Raw genomic sequence first — 19,584 nt, 5'->3', positions numbered from 1 at the left:
TCAAGATAGCGGTTTCCTCTAAAACGTAATGTCGAAAACAATTTCGACTGCGATTTCTGAGTTATCAAATAAACAGCATTTCCTTTCATAGCTAGGTACCACCCCTCACCCCATCGCGTCTTTTCCCGTTAATATAACCACTTTTAGTATTTATAAACACTTCCTGTCAGTGTTCAAACATCGCATCAAATCATTTTATTAGATAATGCATGGCAAACAGCCTCGTTAGGACCGGAATACTGTTTATACAATAGGGGCGCCGGCATCCACGGCAGCTGCTGCGGCATGCCATTCTATATAAGCTAACAACATGAGTGGCTGAATCTTGTGACGTCGAGCACTCGTGACCATATGATATTCTTACTCGTAAATTTGTCTGGGCAGTCTATATTTCACTTTTTCAGTAAGAAAACAATTCCTTCTAAACGTTCGCAATACTAACTTATTTGCTCCAGAGCAACCGCTGTGATTATACTTAGACAGATGCTCGAACAGGTGAAGCTTGATAATTAGCTAAGGTGCGTCGAAGTATCAACAGAGGAGCGTTTCTGCATCGCTCCTGCATATATAGTATTGCGGCGCGAAAGCTCCATGCACTACGAGTGTCGCCTGTACCCCTTGTCAGTGCAGACAGGCTTGCGCACTTTCCGGATGCAGGGCACCTTGATGACGTTGAAGTACACGTTGCCTATGGTGTCCGCTATGTGGCTCTTCGCCCGCCGCAGGCAGTTGAGGAAGTCGCGGTCGCAGTCACAGTGGGATCTGCGAAACCGAAAGAACACACTTTTGCTTGAAATATACGAGGTGCTCGAATTACCGTGAATTGAGCAGGACGTGAAGCAACATGATGCATTTTCGAAGCGCTGTGGCTTCGAAAAGGAACGCATGAAGGTTACCATCAAGTTTCTTATGGGACAACAAAACAAAATGTGATGCGCACGCACGCACGCACGCACGCACACACACACACACACACACACACACACACGCACGCACGCACGCACGCACGCACGCACGCACGCACGCACGCACGCACACACACACACACACACACACACACACACACACACACACACACACACACACACACACACACACACACACACACACACACACACACACACTGCTGACATTAAGTAAAGCGTGTTCTATTCAGCAGTCATCGCGTGTTCTAAAGAGTTGTCTCTAGTTGACTGTTCCATCGACCGAGTTGACACGCTGCCCCACCAAAATTTTCGACGTGAGTCATGCTTAAATTATTCAGCGCTCTCCGCGCGACCAGGTGAATAGAGCCTTTCTGATTATTCGCATTCCTGACTTCGTGCAGCCAGTGGCATTGTGTCAAGCCGGGCGCAAGACCATCTGAGCACACGGCAAGCGGCATGAAATTCATGCACGAGGGTCGTGCAAATGTCGAGCTTCCGTGCCACTCTGAACAATTGCGCCCGCACGTCTGTGGACATAGCAAGTGGGTCAGCTAGCTAGATCATCGTGTGTGCCGTATATGTAAGTGAATCGATGTCACGGTGTTTGCTCGATAAGGACACGCTTGAGAGAACGCGACGATATGGTATTGTCGGTATATGGCACACGGAGGAAGGAAACGCTATGGCATAAGTTACTGTTCACATGGCGCGGAAAGGACCCAACGAAAGTGCAAGTAACAACACACGGCCGCATCTCGTTTCCTTGTTATTGGTAAATCTGCGTTGGCGCATGACGGTGCACTGGCGGATATATAATGTTCCCGTGTACATATTTCTGCCGAATAAAATTTGTTAGAGGTTATGGGTGATGGGTATAATGATGGGAGTAACGTTAAGGGATAAGAAAAGATCAGATTGTGTTAGGGAACACACGCGAGTTAATGACATCTTAGTTGAAATCACGATAAAGAAGTGGGCATGGGCAGGACATGTAATGAGGAGGGAAGATAACCGATGGTCATTAAGGGTTACGGACTGGATTCCAAGGGAAGGGAAGCGTAGCAGGGGCGGCAGAAAGTTAGGTGGGCGGATGAGATTAAGAAGTTTGTAGGGACGACATGGCCACAATTAGTACATGACCGGGGTAGTTGGAGAACTATGGGAGAGGCCTTTGCCCTGCAGTGGGCGTAACCAGGCTGCTGCTGCTGCTGCTGATGATGATGATGTGTAGTCGCCCGTCTGCCTCCGTTCTGTCCGTTCCGCGCTGTGTGAATTATGCCTTGAATGATGACAAGACGACCACTATACACTTCGCAATTTAACTGTGAGGAGAAGCACGTGAAATGTGACAGTGTTCTTACGATGTTCGTGTTCTGTAATCATACCGCTCGGCTGCTTTCTAGCTATAATTAAACGGCGATGATGGTGCTATTTAGGGGACACGATTGTCACGAGTTAAATTTATATATGCACAGCCATCCGTACGCCTGCCTTTTCGTCGATGCTTATTCTTTCTTTGCTTAAATAGCCGTTTTTCTCGCAGACGCATGTTTCACGGCTGAACCGAACAGCACTCAAGGATTGCGCCAATGTCATCTCAAGTAAGCCTGCCTCAATAAAATGATATACAGGAGCTTGCCTTTAATATTTCACAGACGGACTGCCGGCATGCAAACAGGAGTTAAATTGTGCTCAAATCCACAAAAGGCTCAACTTCAGAGTGTAAAACCGGCGCCTTAGTTAGTAGATTGAATAGATTAGTAAAATACACTCAGGTGACAAGGCCTCCTCTATAAGGGTTCAGATGCAACTAAACTATCATATTAATGTATTGGTGTAATCTGAAAGCAATGCGTCCTATGCTTACAGCGAACTATTAGACAGTGTCCAATGAATCAGCCATTACCTTCTTTCTTTACCTTAGATTTGAAGATTAAGTCTATATTGTTGAGACCAACTATAATTTCTACAATTAAAATGAATAATTTTGAAATTAGCTTTATCCTCCAGTCAGCCAAAATATTCAACAACATATCATCAATTTTCGCAGAACGGAGCATTCACGGAGGGCATTTAAAATCGTAGTTGACACGTGGCCTGCTGCTTAATTTGATAAACCGTTTCGTTGCCCATCCACGCTAAAAATGCCGCGCGTTGTCAAAACAGCGCTGTGGTGAGGTTTTTCGTAATACAGAATACATATCGCAGTAAGGACAAATGAAAAGTTGGGACAGGACAAACGCTGTAAGTTTGGGCGCAATGGTTATTTATCGAATTACAGAAAATATAGCGCATTAAGGACAAAGGACAAGTGGGGACAGCGCTTGTCCTTTCTGAACTTGTCCTTTGTCCTTACTGCGCTATGTTTGCAACATTAAGGTGAATATAGCAGGGCCAAACCTACTCCCTTCTGGTGAGGTTCGTTTCGCACGGGGAAATGCGCTATTTGATAGTTATAGGATATGTAAGATATAGACACCGCATTAACCAGATACCGTGTAGATAAGATGGCGGAACCGCTCACACTGCGAATTCCGTATCTCATAAATGTGTGGCTTCGCAGGGGCTGCGGGGTGTCACTCACTTTGTGTACAAGGAAAAGTTGACCAGGTCGTATCCTGTGCGGAAAGCCTTGAGCTTGACGGGGCAGTGGTCATGTGCGCGACAGCACACGTCCACAGTCACGTGGGTGCCCAGGTCCTCGTACGAGGACGCGATGTCCCCCAGGCCGCACCACTTGGTGCCTGCATCACACCATTCCAAGGGTATCAGTGAGGCGCAAACACCCGCCGCGATTGCCGTTAGCGGACAGCCCTGTCGCCATGGCCGGCGCGTACGCGAGGCAGCTGCTGCTGGTCTGCGAGTGCGCGGCAAGAACAAGTGATGCCCGTTTGCATTGCATAGAATGCGGGCAAACGCCGAGTGCTTCAACCGTGACAGTACGCTGTCGAAATAAATATTGCTTTGAAGACTTGTCTTTGCAACAGGGCTTGCTACTAGGCTAGTTGGTTCATGGTGTACAGTGGAATTAAAAATGCGCAAGAAAGGACACGGGCAACATTGAATAACACAAGCGCTTGTGTTGTTTAGCCTTGCGCGTGTCCTTTTTCGCGCTGTTTTCATTTTACTATTTGCCTAAGTAGGCCTACTCCCTTCTTCAAGTGCATCAGACAACTTGAGCAATTTTAGGGAGTAGTAATATATGCATAAAGGCACACCGCCTCGAATGAAGTTGTCAATACCATTTTCTTTCTTTTAAGAAGAGCAGATTATCCCCGAATAATGAAAAGTAAAACCTAACTTGGAGCATCGTTCAACAATAACAGGAGGCAAAATTGTGCAGATCACACACACTGTGGGCATCTATGTTATGTGAAGCATTTGGCAGGTACCTTGCTACTGAGCATTGTTCGGGTTTCCGCAGTACAATACCAGGAGGACCAACGAGTTCCTTTAAATTGAGTAGTTGTGTGTGCTGGTCGCGAGCGTACGTGTGTGTGAAGACAGAAGCACGACGACAACCACGTTGTAGACGACGGTAGTCGACGGCAGTGGCATAACTTCAACGCCTGTCATTCGACTCGGGTTTCCGTTATACGCTAGTGGAGGAACGTAACCGAAAGAAACATGGGTAGTGAGGTCGTCAGCCACTACGTGTTATACAATCGTACGTACATAAGGCTATCTCATGTCATGTATGTTAAAACGATGATGTGGTTTGTACATCGGCGAAGAAATGTTAAAACTTCATTAACTTTGCCGATCATGAAATCTTTACAGCGTCGTGCAGTTTCCACGTAGCGTAAGCTGCTGCTACGAGAAAAGTAGTGGGCAAAGCGGGCCGGTCCCGGAGACAGTGCAGTCACCTCAAGGCGCGAGCTGTCAGAAGGAAAGAAGACGCCGTTTTTGTCCTATTAATGTCAATTAGAATATCGGACATCCCTGTTTGCTCTCAGCTGATCCACCACCACTCTCTTCCTGTCCCTTAGAAAGCCTAGTATTTTGAGTTCCATCGATCTTTACGCAGTCCTCAACTTACTCTCGAGCTTCTTTGTCAACCTCCAATTTTCTGCCCCACATGTCAGCACCGATAGAATGCACTGATTGTACACATTTCTTTTTAATAATAGTGGTAAGCTCCCAGTCAGGATTTGGCACTACCTGCCGTATGCCACGCCAACCCATTATTATTCTTTTGTAAATTTCCTTCTCATATGATCAGGATTCCCTGCGAGTAATTGACCTAGGTAAACGTACTCCTTCACGGACTCTAGAGGCTGACTAGCGATCTTAAACTCTCGTTCCCTTGAAAGGCTGCATAGCAAGAGAAAATGTGATTGCATGGTTACGAGCAACGAACTCTGCGATTGAGATCACTGTGAATAGCTGCTCTGCTCCAGACTTTAATTTCAGAACTTGTTGTTGGGCGAGCTGGTGCGTATTAGCAAAAAATTTTCATTTCATTACCAAACAGTTTATTCGCGCCGCTAAAAAAATGTTTGCTCCAGTCTTGAAGCCGTGTTTAATTTCCCATTGCCTTCGCCCTTCGTCATTGGCTCGGACATGACCCGCATGCCGTCGTTATCACTTGGATCGAACACTCGGCTTGATAAGAAGTGAAATGCTACAAGGCATACGGGCCTTGGTTGATATCGCAAGTATCTGCTCTATTTTCAACACTTGGGGGTCGCTTAACGTGTACTAAAAGCTATAGTTACGTTTGCGTCATTCCGTTTGACGACCATCACCACTGAACGTTACGCGTGCGTGCTTGAGTGTGCAGGTATATCGAACGCTCGGCTTGATAAGAAGTGAAATGCTACAAGGCATACGGGCCTTGGTTGATATCGCAAGTATCTGCTCTATTTTCAACACTTGGGGGTCGCTTAACGTGTACTAAAAGCTATAGTTACGTTTGCGTCATTCCGTTTGACGACCATCACCACTGAACGTTACGCGTGCGTGCTTGAGTGTGCCGGTATATCGAACGCTCTTGTAGTTTCTTAACTGATCTTGAAGATAATTCGTTATGGCAGAATTGGTGGCATGACAATTATTAGCTCTACTGTATCCCTTTTGAGCACTACCATTACGCAGATACCTTCTCGCACAAGGCGCCGTTCAGAGCTACACTCGTGGTAACTTCATGTTACTCTATAAGGATGTGCTGTTGGGGGCCAGGGTTTGCATGACACATAGTGGTATTATTTTAGAGCGAAGACGCGGTAACCTGTAGGAAAAATAAGCGGCGCAATACAAAAGTGACTGGAGAAACATATATACAACAGGACGACCGCATGTGTGTGCGTAAACGCAAGTGTGTTTCCCTGCCAACGGCTGTTTTGTGGCGTTTATTTATCTTGAAGTATGACACGCTAACTAGCTCAAATCAAGATTGGACGGGATATCCGAACGTTCGAGCTGTTTGGTCTACTAGCAAAAATTAGTCAAGAAGAAGGACAAGAGAAGAAAAGTATCACCAACGACAAACCAGTCGTTGTGGTGTGAATTACCTTCTTTTGTCCTCCGTCTTTTTGACTGGTTTTGCCTTTAAGTGATGCACCGACTAGGCCGGATTTCGACTCTCCTGGTCTAGTAGGTTATCTCGTTGTTACGCTGGATAATAGAACAAATTGTTCATACACACATGCATAAACAAATTCTCACTGTGAAGCGCTTTTGTGTAGTAAAGATACGCTACAGTAAGAGGAAGCAGAAAATTAAGTTAGAATAACAACAACAATAATAAAGGAACCAGACGCGCATTCTTAGGCAAGCGAAAGTTGGAAGTGAAAACCTGCCCCGTATGCTTTCCATGGGTCACGTGCTCATTAAGCGTAGGTGCGCCAGTCGTGCGGCTCGGGAGCGCAAGCTATACAGCAGGAGTGCGATACACGCGTCTTTGCATTGTCGTGCTCGTCAGCCGAGTATGGATGTGGTACCTGGTATGATGCCGCTCCACAGGGTCGACGCGCTCCACTGCGGAGTGCTGTTGGTGCTGGCGGACCAGTCACGCAGGTCCCGGCACTGAGAGATCAGGTTCAGCATGGCCGAGAAGTCCACCTGCTGCACGGGCAGGCCCTGCGCCTTGATGATCGGCTCGGCCTCGCGTTCGTCGCTGCATGTATGAACGTGCGAGCTGTGTGCCTGCCGCGGGCTTATCGGGATGCAGCACAGAACCCAGCGCGCACGCCGTGTGCAGACGGTTCGGTAGAGATGAAAGATGTTTGGTGAAGAAACGAGGAGCCTGAAGGGGGCTTTGCCAGACGCAAGAGGTCAGTGGGGCGTTAATGAAGACAGAAAGCCGCACTATTTATGATAATATACTGAATTCACATCACTTTGTACACAACGCACCTACAGGACAACATATGTAGCGTGTGAGTTGCATATTGCTGTGTCTGCGAATATCAGTATTGACACGCGTACTTGTTTGTCTTTCACCGGCTATCAAATGTTAAACGTTATAGCTCGGCGCAGACGCGCCTGTATGTATCGGAAGTTTCTTGAATGTTATCGATGCTTCTATCCGCTGTCTGTTGTCACCGAACCTCGTGTAATCCGATTATATGCGCGACGCGAATTGTGTAGTACTTTCGGGGAGGCACGCGGGCACCAGCGATGACGCTGGAAGCTTCGTTGAGTCATGTATAGACGAACGCAGACTTTGCTCGCCGCTATCATGATTTAGTTTTACTCGTTTTGAGGGACAAAAGTTCGCCCAATAATGAGTTAAATTTGTAACTCAGAGTTTTGACCCTCTGGTGTTCTTCACCGTCCCTACAACGTAACAGTATCGCTTCAGAGCTCGTTGGTATATGCTACAGCAAGCGTTCGAGAAAACTCTTTGGCTGATGTTATAGCAATGCGTTCTTATACGGTGCATTTTTTCTGCGCAAACGATTCACCTGAGACCACCGCGCACAAAAAATGAGGCAACGTGTTTGTTTTTCTTCCCAAATGAACAGCAGCGAAGTCGCCCGCTCATGCGCCGGTTTCAGCAATGTCTTTGCGTTGTAGACACCATTCAACTCGCAGGACAAGAATCACACGGCGGCTATTTGTTTCGTTCCAATTGAAGCAGCGGGACCGCGTATAGTCGTTCATTTCTCTTCAAACGCGCCTGCGTGGTGCGCGATGACCTCGTTCGTCAACATATCGTACACTGGGTGATCAGGTCGGTCCCCTGAGCACGAATTCAGTGTTGAGAGTCTGTCACGATTTTGAGATGTAAGCGTGGTTCTCTTTACCCGGTCTCCTCCATGAGCCTCAACACACAATATTTTTTGGTTTGACGAGACGTAGAGGTTATCTATGGAGTGGTCTTCCTTTTTTAACTGCACGAAATTTTTTAAAGATTGCCAATGGCAGATAACGCAATTCTAACCATTGATCTAAATTACTCGATGAGGCGGCCCTATACTTCTACGAGAAATGCAAATGCTCGATTGAATATTTAACGTAATTACGCTAATTAGCTTTTAATGATTACATTACGCCACATATTTCTACGAATTATAGCCGCCGAGTTCGCGCGGCATATCCTCTTAGAACGCATTCTCCGAGATATTAATTTTCAAAGTGCTCGACGAAATGCATTGGCGTTCCAGTGACCTTTTTAAGTAACCGCTGTTTCATGCAATGAAGCACAAAAGTAACTGGAACGCCAATGCATTTCGACAGACACTTTGAAAATGAATATCTCGGAACTGGTGCTGTTCAGAGAATTGGTTCCAAGTGGATACGTCGTGCGAACTCAGCGGCTATAATTCGCAGATTGAAATATGTGGCGTAAAGTAATCAATTAAACATTTTATTATCGTAATTACGGTAAGTATGCAATTTGCTAAGAGTTTTATTGACGTCTATCGGGAATGTCGGGTGTCCAGCGCGGAGAGCAGCCGAGCGCCAGCGACACCAACGCTCTGGTCTTTCAGGAGCCATGCGGCCGCAGCAACGCTCGTGCCGTCTTCGTCATTATACAGTGGCCCCGCGAGACAAGAGTGGCCATCCTGGCGACTCACGGTGACGGCACAATATGAGGATCATAATACGCTTTAAGACGGCCGACGTGCACTGTCACACGACCGCGATGCCGCAGGTCGTCAGATAGCGTCAGAGGTTCGACCACATAGTTTACATACAGCAAATGTACAGGCGACCATCTGGTAGGGTCCGTGTTATTGAGCCAGCAGCTCAGACGAACGACCGGGAACGTGAGGCGGAATCCATAACCAAACGAGAGTGCCGACACGGAAAGTGGTATAATGCTGAGGTCGTTGTCGTGTTGATGCCGCTGGTGAGCTTGACCCTCCAACGTGAAGGTACAGGCAAGTTGGCGGCATTCTTGTCTTGTCTCCCAAACACTGGCGCAAACGCACTATGGGAGATTAGCCAAGAAGCATGCGGTTTATTTATTATTATTATTTGTTTTGAACACATATATACAATTAACAGGAAAGGGAAAGCAGGCTGGCAACTGCCACTGGAAGGGGCACAACGCCTGCCTACTCTTCAGAAGGGAGGTGACGGCAACACAGAAGTGGAAGACAGGAAGGAGGGGAGGAAACAGGAGAGGAAGAGCAACAGGACAAATCTAAAGAACAAAGTAGAACACAGGTACAGATCACACAGTAGGGCCGGTCACTGAAGGTCACGCTACTACAGAATGTTGAATAGAATAGTTTCGACGCTACAAAAGTGAACCTCAGTTAGTCAACTCCAGAAAAGTAAGTAGAGCGCGATGAACCTGACCACGTCTAGACGCACAACCACTGGGGCACAAACATTCGTCGAGTGTCGTACACTGCAGGCCAAGGAGATGATAGTCTCTCACTAGGGACATGCGCTGCGCACTGAAAGCTGGACACTCAAATATAAGGTGCTGAAGTGTCTCGCAGCAGCCACAAGACGTACATGGTGGACTGGCCACACGTCCTTGTCTGTATAAACGTCCGTGCACGTTCACGAAGCCAACCTTCAGCTTGAGTAGTTGTGCTCTTGCGCGACGAGGCAAGCCTCGGCCGCGAACACGGGGCGGGAACGTTCTATTTGTGACGCGCTGGTCTGGATGCTGCTTGAGTAGGTGACGACGAATCAGCAGACGAGCGTCATCAAGCTTGCACAAAATTTCTGGTCAGTCACAGTTATTATGAGCGCAAGTTGAAGCGAGTCGATCAGCCTCTTCATTTCCGGCGATTCCTACGTGTGAAGGTATCCACTGAGCAACGAGAGATACCCCACGTGGTGAAATTTTGCTCGCAGAGTCAGTAATGCTGCGCACAACTGGGCAATCGATCTCACTATGTTGTAACCTGCTAAGGGCAGCGCGCAAGTCCGTAAAGATGGCAATCTTCGATGTAGTTAACTCCTCTTGCACGTATTTCAGTGCAACATTAATCGCTGCTAGCTCAGCAGTTGTTGACGAAGTTGGATGAGGTATTTGAAAGATACGCCGCACTTGAGTCGAAGGGCAGAAAAAAGATGCAGAGCCGTCTTGACCGTCGCTGTGTACAGATGCATCTGTGAATACTTGTAGATAATCTGGAAACTTATCGAACATGTGAGACTGAGCCAACTGGAATATTGCCGAAACAGGCATATCAAACGTTTTGCGCATGTCAGGGATTGTGAGCTAAATGGGGAATACGTGTTTCGTGATATCTTTGGAGGCGGAGGCGTAACTGAAGCAGCATGTCCAGAAATGTCAGTGATATTCATAAACAATGCCGCTATTTTTCCCATGCGAGATAACGGGCGGTGAATGAGACGATCAAGGAGCGATTGATCACTCGATGCGCGGTGCAGACGCTCAATATGATATAGAACTCTCTGGTCTGCATGCAGCCTCAAGAATAACTGATGCGCTTCAGTGAGTAATGCAACAGATTGCGCCTCACGAGGTAATCCAAGCATTAGTCGAAGGGCAACGCGATGATCTCGTTCCAGTTGGGCCATCAAACTAGGCGGTACGTTCAGGACTGGTAACGCATACATCATGCCTGAGAGTACGGATGACTGGTAGACCTGAAGAGCCATTGTTTGGTCGCAACCAGCACCTCGAGCAGTCAAGGCGGCCACATACTTAAGAAGGGAGTGTGATTTGCGTCGTACAGATTTAACGGCAGGACGTCAAGAGATGCGATCATCCACAATTAACCCCAAATAACGGTGTTGACGCACCCAGTTTATAGGCGTTTCGTCAAGATACAGTCGGCTCATTGTTCGACGAGCGCGTTGTTTAGGGTGATATGCTATTGCAGCCGACTTAGCAGGTGATATGAGCAGGCCAACTTCACCCAAGTACTCCGAAGTAGCGTTTAGAGCTCTTTGCAAGCTCGCACGAAGCCGCGGATTAAGGTGAGAAAGGCCGCTTATTCACAGAGCAATGTCATCTGCGTAGACAGCTAGGCTCACAGGTCACTGTCACAGGTCACTGACACAAATCACTGTCCCGAGGCAAACGACTTGGAAACGCGGCGAGTACGGTGTTATACAAAAGCTGCGATAAAACCCTGCCCTGTGGGACACCGCACTTCGCATTTCGATATTCATTAGTTACTCCTCCGACACGCACTTTCATCCGGCGCTCCGATAGAAAATCATGCACAAAGCGGAGCAGACGACCCGAAATTTCCGCGGTTGCAAGAGCGAAAATAATCGCCTTATGCGGAACTGAGTCGAAAGCTTGATGTATGTCTAGAAAGAACATGTAGGCGGAATGCTTGTTTCCTTCAGCAAATTCGAGCGCTGAGGCAAGGTCTGATATGCTGTCCAGAGCTGAACGGCAGCGACGAAAGCCACTCATGACATCAGGGAAAATTTCAGCTCCTCTAGTTTGACATCTAAGCGAAACAAGACCATTCGCTCCATTAACTTCATGACATTTGAAGTTAGGGATATTGGCCGGTAGGACTTGAGGTGTCTTGCAGGGCGCCCGGGCTTTAAAATTGGTATCAATACAGACGATTTCCATTCAGCAGGGATTACACCGGTTCTCGATACTTCATTACACTCGTCCAATATACGGTCATGAAAACGCTTATCAACATTCCGCAATGCTTGACACATCACACCATCTGCACCTGGAGCAGTGCGGCGTTTGGAGAGGCTCAGCGCGAGTCGGAGCTCCTCGAGAGCGAAATCTGCCTCGTCCACCTGGCAGGCTGGACCGTAGGAAGCGGTTATGGTGCAGTGACTTGTCAAAGAAGGAAGGTCGCCATTTGTGGTGTCATTGGATGCAGGAGAGGCGAAAATTACTGCAAATGCCTCCGCTAAAACTTTTGTTGACTGGCCAGTCGCTATGCCCAATGCAGCCGTAGGATTCTTGCAGATTTCAGGAGTGCGGAGAGCCTTCAGTATGCGCCATACACTTCCAAAACCACTTCCAGTATGCAACTAACTACACAAAGCTTCCCAGCTCTTGCGACCAAGCTGTTTTGTATGCCGCCGTATGGCTGCATCTATGCGATTATACGTAGTCCAGTCGGTGCGTCATTTTAGAACGCTGTGCCCGCCTATAAAGCGAGCCGTCGACATGCGCGGAGCCGCAAAAGCTTTAGATCGGAGTTTGGTCGCCGGTACTCCGTCGTCGTTGTACTGTAGCTTCTCGTAAACACTCACTCATCAGTTTAAGTAAGTAAGTAAGTAAGTAAGTTTATTTTCCAGGTTCAACTGGAGGGTTTTCTGGCAAAAAGCTGCATGAGCAGCTTGACTACATCCAGAAAGCCCCTACAAGCAGTAGCACACGAGTGGTACAGAAATCAGACACACATACAATAGCTACAGTCAATAAATAGAAATCATTCACCAGTTATACATACAGAGTGTAACAGGCTGTCTTGAGATGGTGCCTCTGAGCTCAGCTGACGGAAATTGGCCCAGTTAGTCACTGTATACGCGATGGCCTGGCGACCCGCAGTATGTGTTGGTGTTAACCAAATGGGTAGGTGATCTGAGCCCCACGGGTCAGGTTCACATGACCAGGCTTAGCACACATCTCTCGTTGATATCGCAACGTCTATAGTGGAATGCTTCTTTCCTCTACCTATAAATGTAGGTCAACCGTCATTCAGTATTTGCAGATCGTTCTTGATAATGATCTCGTTAATCTCTGCCCCATGGTTGTCTCGGGGACGGCTACGCCATTGTGGATGGTGGGCATTAAAATCTCCGCATAAGACAAACGATGCACCACACCGATACACTAAGCACTCAAGTAGTGAGGTATCGGAAGAACGAGTAGGCCTGTTGTATATGCTTGCCACCGTCGTAGACACACTTCTGAGGCTCACAGTAACAGCTGCACACTCAAACTCATCGTCACAGATGCCGTCTGTGTCAAGAACCGCGAAATCCAAGTCGGCACGCACGTACACTGATGCTGTTGAAGCACTGCGCGTATGCGCCGCGTCCACACACTGGAAAGAGCCACAAGCTGGTTCCGCGCATCGAGTGTTACTGTGGACACCCACGAAGCCTGGCAATCGATATTCGCCTTTCCTTACGTTAGTCTCCTGAAGCTCTATAACGTCTGGTGGAGTCTTCATAGCGATGAGTCGAAGAACTAGATCAGCGTGCCGCGGTCGCATCGACCTCACATTCCATTGCAGCACAAAGGGGCGAGGCTGCTGAAAACTGTTAAAATTGTTTACAGTAAAACGTCTAGTAATGACCGTCGAGGACTGGAACGAGGGCCTCCAAAAGCTGCTCTGCTGCTGACGCTGCTGGTGTCTGACGACCGGCGATTAGAGATCTGATGACGTTGACAAGCATCTTCAGAAGATTGACAAGTTGCACATCGTCGTTGGCTGAGACCGGTTTAGGTACTGTGTTTTCAGTGCTTTCCACTGTGGTCGAAGTCTTTGTAGATACTTGTTCCGACGATTTCGATGGCTGCGCTGGCCATGATGTGTCTGAGAGGCAGAAGGTCCGCCCCCCTACTTTCCGATGCGTTGTGTCTTTGTCATTCTTTGAACGCATTGCTTTTCTAGTCGCTGGGGCATTACGGCGACAGGAGCTTTCATCTCCTGCTGCCTTCTTTCTGGCTTTCTCTTTTAGTGCCTTTAGTTCATTCTTCAATGAGGGACATCCTTTATCCATTGCCAAATGGTCACTGTTACAGTTAGGGCCTATATGCCGATATGCCTGACTGATACCGATATGCCTGACTTTCACAGGAATCTACATGGTGATTCCTACCGCATTTGGCATAGGCCAGATCTCTGGTGCAAAAGCCCTGAACATGACCAATCTTAAAACACTTATGACATTGCAAAAGCCATGGTACGAAAGGTCGAACAGGATAGCGCACAAGTCCAGCCTTTATATGACTAGGCAGCTTTCCAGAGGCGAAAAGTATCTTCATACTCTTTGACGAGCCCAGCCTTCGAACGCAAATTATTTTTCATGGTGGCGTGAAAACGATCATGTTCTTAAAAACGTCGACTTTGAGATTTAATTCCACATCAGATACGACACCAGCTGCTATATTTGTACCCTGTGGTATGTAGGGACGTTTTTGGACCCCACAGATTTCAGACAAACCAAGTAGAGTTTGCACCATCTTGTCATCAGTTGTGTCAACAGCAATGACATTTTTCCTGGGGTTCACGCGAACCTCTTGGATTAGTACAGGGGCAAGTTTGAAGAAGAAGTTTCTGTCAAGAGATAGCATACAGGCTTACCATCGCGTCGATGGGCATGAAAGCTACTGTCGTAGTCTTGATGGCGCTGTATATGATAGTCCCTTCACTTGAGGACGATGCCGGAGACGTCCGTCTTGGACGACGGTGCTTGACAGGTATGAAAGCATCCGAATCTTCCGATCTTGAGTCAGAAAGCTCGGAATCAGCACCGTCGGATCTATACTGCCGAACTGAGCCGCGTGCGAGCCGCGGGCGGTCTATGCTGACCGCCAGCTAGATGAGTCCAAGACCATATCTTCCATGGCAAGCTCCGCGGGGAGGATCTCCCAGCAGAGTAGGAGTCTTCAGGATCCAGCACAAACATCGTTACATGTTACTGATGCACAAAAAGTATAATAATAATAATATTTGGGGTTTTACGTGCCAAAACCACTTTCTGATTATGAGGCACGCCGTAGTGGAGGGCTCCGGAAATTTTGACCACCTGGGGTTCTTTAACGTGCACCTAAATCTAAGCACACGGGTGTTTTCGCATTTCGCCCCCATCGAAATGCGGCCGCCGTGGCCGGGATTCGATCCCGCGACCTCGTGCTCAGCAGCCCAACACCATAGCCACTGAGCAACCACGGCGGGTTCACAAAAAGTATATATATATATATATATATATATATATATATATATATATATATATATATATATATATATAGAGAGAGAGAGAGAGAGAGAGAGAGAGAGAGAGAGAGAAAACTGCATCACCAGTAGAAAACCAGCAACCGAGCGCAAAAACGTCGTCGTCGTTCCAGGCGGTTTCCCGTATGTTTGGAATTAAAGCAAAACTAGATTTAGGACTTGAGACTGACTCCAACCAAATAACTGAATTTTATTAGCCCGACGTTTCGGAGCCCATTCGGCTCCTTCTTCAGGGCGTTGTTCTTCGGGGGGTGGCGGTGTGCCGCTTTTAAAGCGTCTTTTTTGAAGAAAGGAGGGGGGAGCACGGGACCTCCCCGCATCATATATGGAGTGGCTGGGACGAAATCCAATCTGACAAGGACTGAGAAGTGTATCATCCTGCATAAAATTTGTTATACGGCCGTGAACAACCCTTTCTATTAATTTGAAGACATTGGAAGTAAGAGAAATTGGTCTTATGTTGTCTAAGTCAAGTCCAGCTGCTTTTTTCTTCAGTGGAATAATTTTAGCTACTCTCCACTCTCTTGGAAACTATAATTTTTGAGAGAGAAATTTATTATATTTATTAGGTCCTGAGGCGCATAATCAAACAAAACTTTTAGCATTCCTGTTGTAATGCCATGTGGACCTGGGGCTGACGCCGGTAACGATCTAATAATGCCTTGAAGCTCTCTCCCTGTTACTTTTACAAAGTCGTCTACCGAGGGAGGTTTCTTTAGTCCTGTCGGCACTTTATGCTTGAAACAACGCGCAAGTCCTTGAGCAACTTTCTCAAGTGATTCTGATAATTATTTTGTTGATAGAATGACAGAGTCGATATTCACGGGCGCCAGGATAACTTTACCGGATCGAAGAAATTTAAACAGGGCTTTTTTATTGCTAGAATTCGAACGACATGTGAATTACTCAGAAGCATAATTCTCCTTAGCTTTTGAGACTGTTCGTTTAAATGTAATAGCTATATATGTATAATCAGCCCAATTCACAGAGCATTGGTTATATAAAAGTTTTTTCCGCGCAGCTTTCCTACGTTTCAAATCTCGCTCGCAGTCGAAATTCCACCAGGGACAATGTTATTCACCCTTACTAGATTGTACAAGAAATTGAGCTTTTTTTATGATTGTTTTAGAATTGAACGCAGGCTCATTGCTTTAATATTCTTCTCCATGCCCTCCTGAGCGTTTAAAGCTCATTTTAACGCATATTTAAATTTGGGTGATTAACAAAAGTGCGCACATGACTATCTAAACTAGTTAAAGGGGTAAGCAGTTCAAAAATTATAGGGAGGTGATCACTGTTAGTTCCGAAATCAGCAGTCTTCCAAGAGGTGACAGAAATGCTCGAGGCAGCAAACATAAAATCTAGGGCAGATTGCGACTGACCCCGAACAAAATTATGTGCTCTCCAATCTAAGCAAGAAAAATGGTTTGATAAAACCCAATCCACAAATGTTTGCCGCAAGTGTCCGTTCGGAAACCCCACGATACATGATAAGAATTAAAATCGCCCACTAGTATGATGTTCTTCTGACTGCAAGCAATAGAGGTATCGAGATAACGGGTATCTTGTACTCCATCGGGGAAGTACCTGTTAATTATAGAAAAAGGCGTGCAACCAGAAAGTATTGTATTCAGTGCTAGTATTTTGCAGTCTGGTGACATTCTCTGGTATGCTATAGTATCTTTATGGCAGATGTTTTGTGTTATAAAAAAAAAACCGCCTCGGGAAAGGCGATACAATCGAAAACATCAGAAATTTCTTAGATGACAAGTCTGACCAGCAGCAAGGCCAAGTTTTCTGTACAATAATAATATCTGCAGAATAATTAGAAGTAAGATATAATAAATCTGTTGCAGCGGAAAGCATGGAAGGACAGTTCCACTGAATTACTGTTAAACTTCCTATGGTGAATCAGGCACGTACCCAGGATTTCTGTTCGGGGGGAGGGGGGCAACATAAGGTAACTTTTCTATGCAAATGAGGGGGGGGGGGGTCTTTACTAGCACAAATGTGAATAATGTCCACCATTCACCATAAAGATGCGTAAACCCGCAAAAGAGAAAGGAAATAAGGTGTATCTCACAGGTACGCCTGTGAGATACACCTCTCCTTCACTTGACAAACAAGGAACCACATCAATTGGACTCGCGCAGGAAAGAAGCGCTGGAAGAACACTGCTAAGAACAAGCAAACAAGCGAAAATGTAAAATAAAGATATCTAGTAGCGTTTTTTGAATTAGATCTGAATGAACTATAGAGAAATATTTATTTGCGGAACAATCACAGGTTCTTTTCGATCCATCGTTAACTGCTCTACCAAGTGCAAAACCGACTCGTATTATTATTTGGGAAGTTCCGTAACGATGCATGGTCACCAGTCGCGTACAATCGCGTAGAGCGCAGGACGATGAGATTCCAGGCGTACTGCGCCCACCGCGGAAAGTTAGATAAACACCCACATAAGCACAGCAGAGAAGTGGTCACGTCAGGCGGCTCGACTCATAACTGTAGAAGCGTCATCCAAAACACACGGAATTATTCTCCACTTCCCGGCAGCATTTTCTCTACTTCCCTTTAAAATGAAAAGATGTTGATCCATAAATATTTTCGCAAACAATGGTTAACTTTGTTAGTTTTCGCTTTTCATTCCTGTTTGGCTGTTGCCTCTGCTCTCTCCCGTAGCAGATCAGTTAATTTCTCAACTCTTTCGACTCTTGTTTCCAGTTGCCAATTTTGCACGAAAAGTGCTGTACAATTAGAGAAAAGCAAGACGACGTAACAGGTGACATTCATATTGCTTATGGGTTAAACGGTTATTGGAGGGTTTCATGATGGACGCTGTTACGCGTGATATTTTCCACCTTATCTAACCCATATCGCGGGTATATGGTTCCGAGGATCTGCCAGCATCGCTGCGAGCCATCACTCGAGGAAATAACGAAGCAAAAGGAAAAATTAAACGCGACCGGCGTTTTCTCCGGCCGCAGCTCGTTCCACGAGCATGCAGACCAGCTGACTACGAACCGAATCCCTTTCCTGCCCCTGGATCAATCTAAACAAAGAAGGTTGTACTAAAGAAGCAACAGCGATGCGCGTGACCGTTGAATAGATGGTAACAACTGAACGCATCTCGAGTTAGCAGCTCGGGCACCGAATTGATGAGAAAATTGGCCTTCAAACCCCAGGAGATGCCGATAACTACCGCCATCCAAAAGGAGTGAAAAAGGCAACAAAATGTTGACCGCCGAATAACTGTCAAGTCTCAAGATTGATTTGGCGGCGCTTTAGGAATGTGTGTGGGGAGAGGTGGTGTGGGGCGGCGAGGGGGGGGGGGGTAACAACTTTATTGACAATCCGGCAAATTCGTGGCCTGGGCCTAGGCCGCCCCCGAGGAGGTCCGGAGATCCTGTCTCCTCGCCGCCTCACGGGCTTGCTGGATGGCCCATAGTTGATTTCGGAGGTTTGAGCTGCGCAATGCGGCCGTCCATCGCGCCGCAGCTTCATCTGGGGAAACTGCATTTTCTCTGCACATAACCTCACATTCCCAGGGAATGTGTCTAAGAGATGCGTCAGCCCTGCCGCATAGCTTGCAGTTATCGTCTGAATAGATGTCTGGATATATCCTTCTGAGATGGACAGGGTGGGGGAAGGTCTTGATTTGTAACTGCCTCCAGTCTACTGCTTGGGCCCTGTCGAGTTTGGGGTTAGGGGGTGCATAAACATGCCTGGAGTTTTAATAAAATTTTGTAATATCACAGTACCTGGTCATTCTGTCCCTCTCTGTCCATGCCTCCGTTGGATTTCCAACACCAAGCGAGGATCCTTACGCGGGCGTGGAATGTGAGACCTCGCGCTACGCGGTGGACCTCCTCGTTGAGGTTGGGTACGGGGGCGTCGGGGGACGTGTGAGCCGGGAACCATATAATGTGTCGTTCCTCCGTCTCCTCGGAGGTGACAAAGTTCACATTGGCTTTGAGTATAGCCTTAGCCTTCGGCGAAATTCTGCCTTGTGCATAGTTTCTGACCGCCGTCTGCGAGTCACTGAGTAGGTATCTGCAACTGGGGTTAACGATGGCTAGGGCTATCGCCACCTCTTCCGCTGCCTCGGGGTTTTTGCCACGTATACTACAAGAACTGACCAATTGTTTGTCGGTATTGAGAACTGCCACTGCGAAAGCACGTCGATCCTCGTATTGTGCAGCGTCTACGAACAGCGCTTCCTTGTCCCTACCGAAGGCTTGTAGTAAAGACTTGGCTCTACTCTCTCTTCGACCCTGATTGAATTCGGGGTTCATGTTCTTGGGTAGATTAGCCACCTGCAG

General features: G+C 47.1%; 1 protein-coding gene across 1 annotated transcript in view; it reads right to left on the bottom strand.

Moving 5' to 3' along the window:
• The window catches only part of LOC126520903 (uncharacterized), a 30,581-nt gene that overhangs the window by 667 nt on the left and 10,330 nt on the right, over positions 1 to 19,584 (bottom strand). The window contains exons 2-4 of the mRNA XM_050169729.3: positions 6,869 to 7,044; positions 3,511 to 3,670; positions 616 to 762 (exon numbers count right to left, since the gene is read on the bottom strand). Coding sequence (XP_050025686.1) covers positions 616 to 762; positions 3,511 to 3,670; positions 6,869 to 7,044 — 483 coding nt within the window. The remainder of the gene's footprint in view (positions 1 to 615; positions 763 to 3,510; positions 3,671 to 6,868; positions 7,045 to 19,584) is intronic.

The sequence above is a fragment of the Dermacentor andersoni genome, chromosome 3 (assembly GCF_023375885.2).
Source record: "Dermacentor andersoni chromosome 3, qqDerAnde1_hic_scaffold, whole genome shotgun sequence".
Classification (NCBI taxonomy): Eukaryota; Metazoa; Arthropoda; class Arachnida; order Ixodida; family Ixodidae; genus Dermacentor; species Dermacentor andersoni.
The sequence above is the reverse complement of the archived record's forward strand: the minus strand, read 5'-3'. Positions and strand labels throughout refer to the sequence as shown.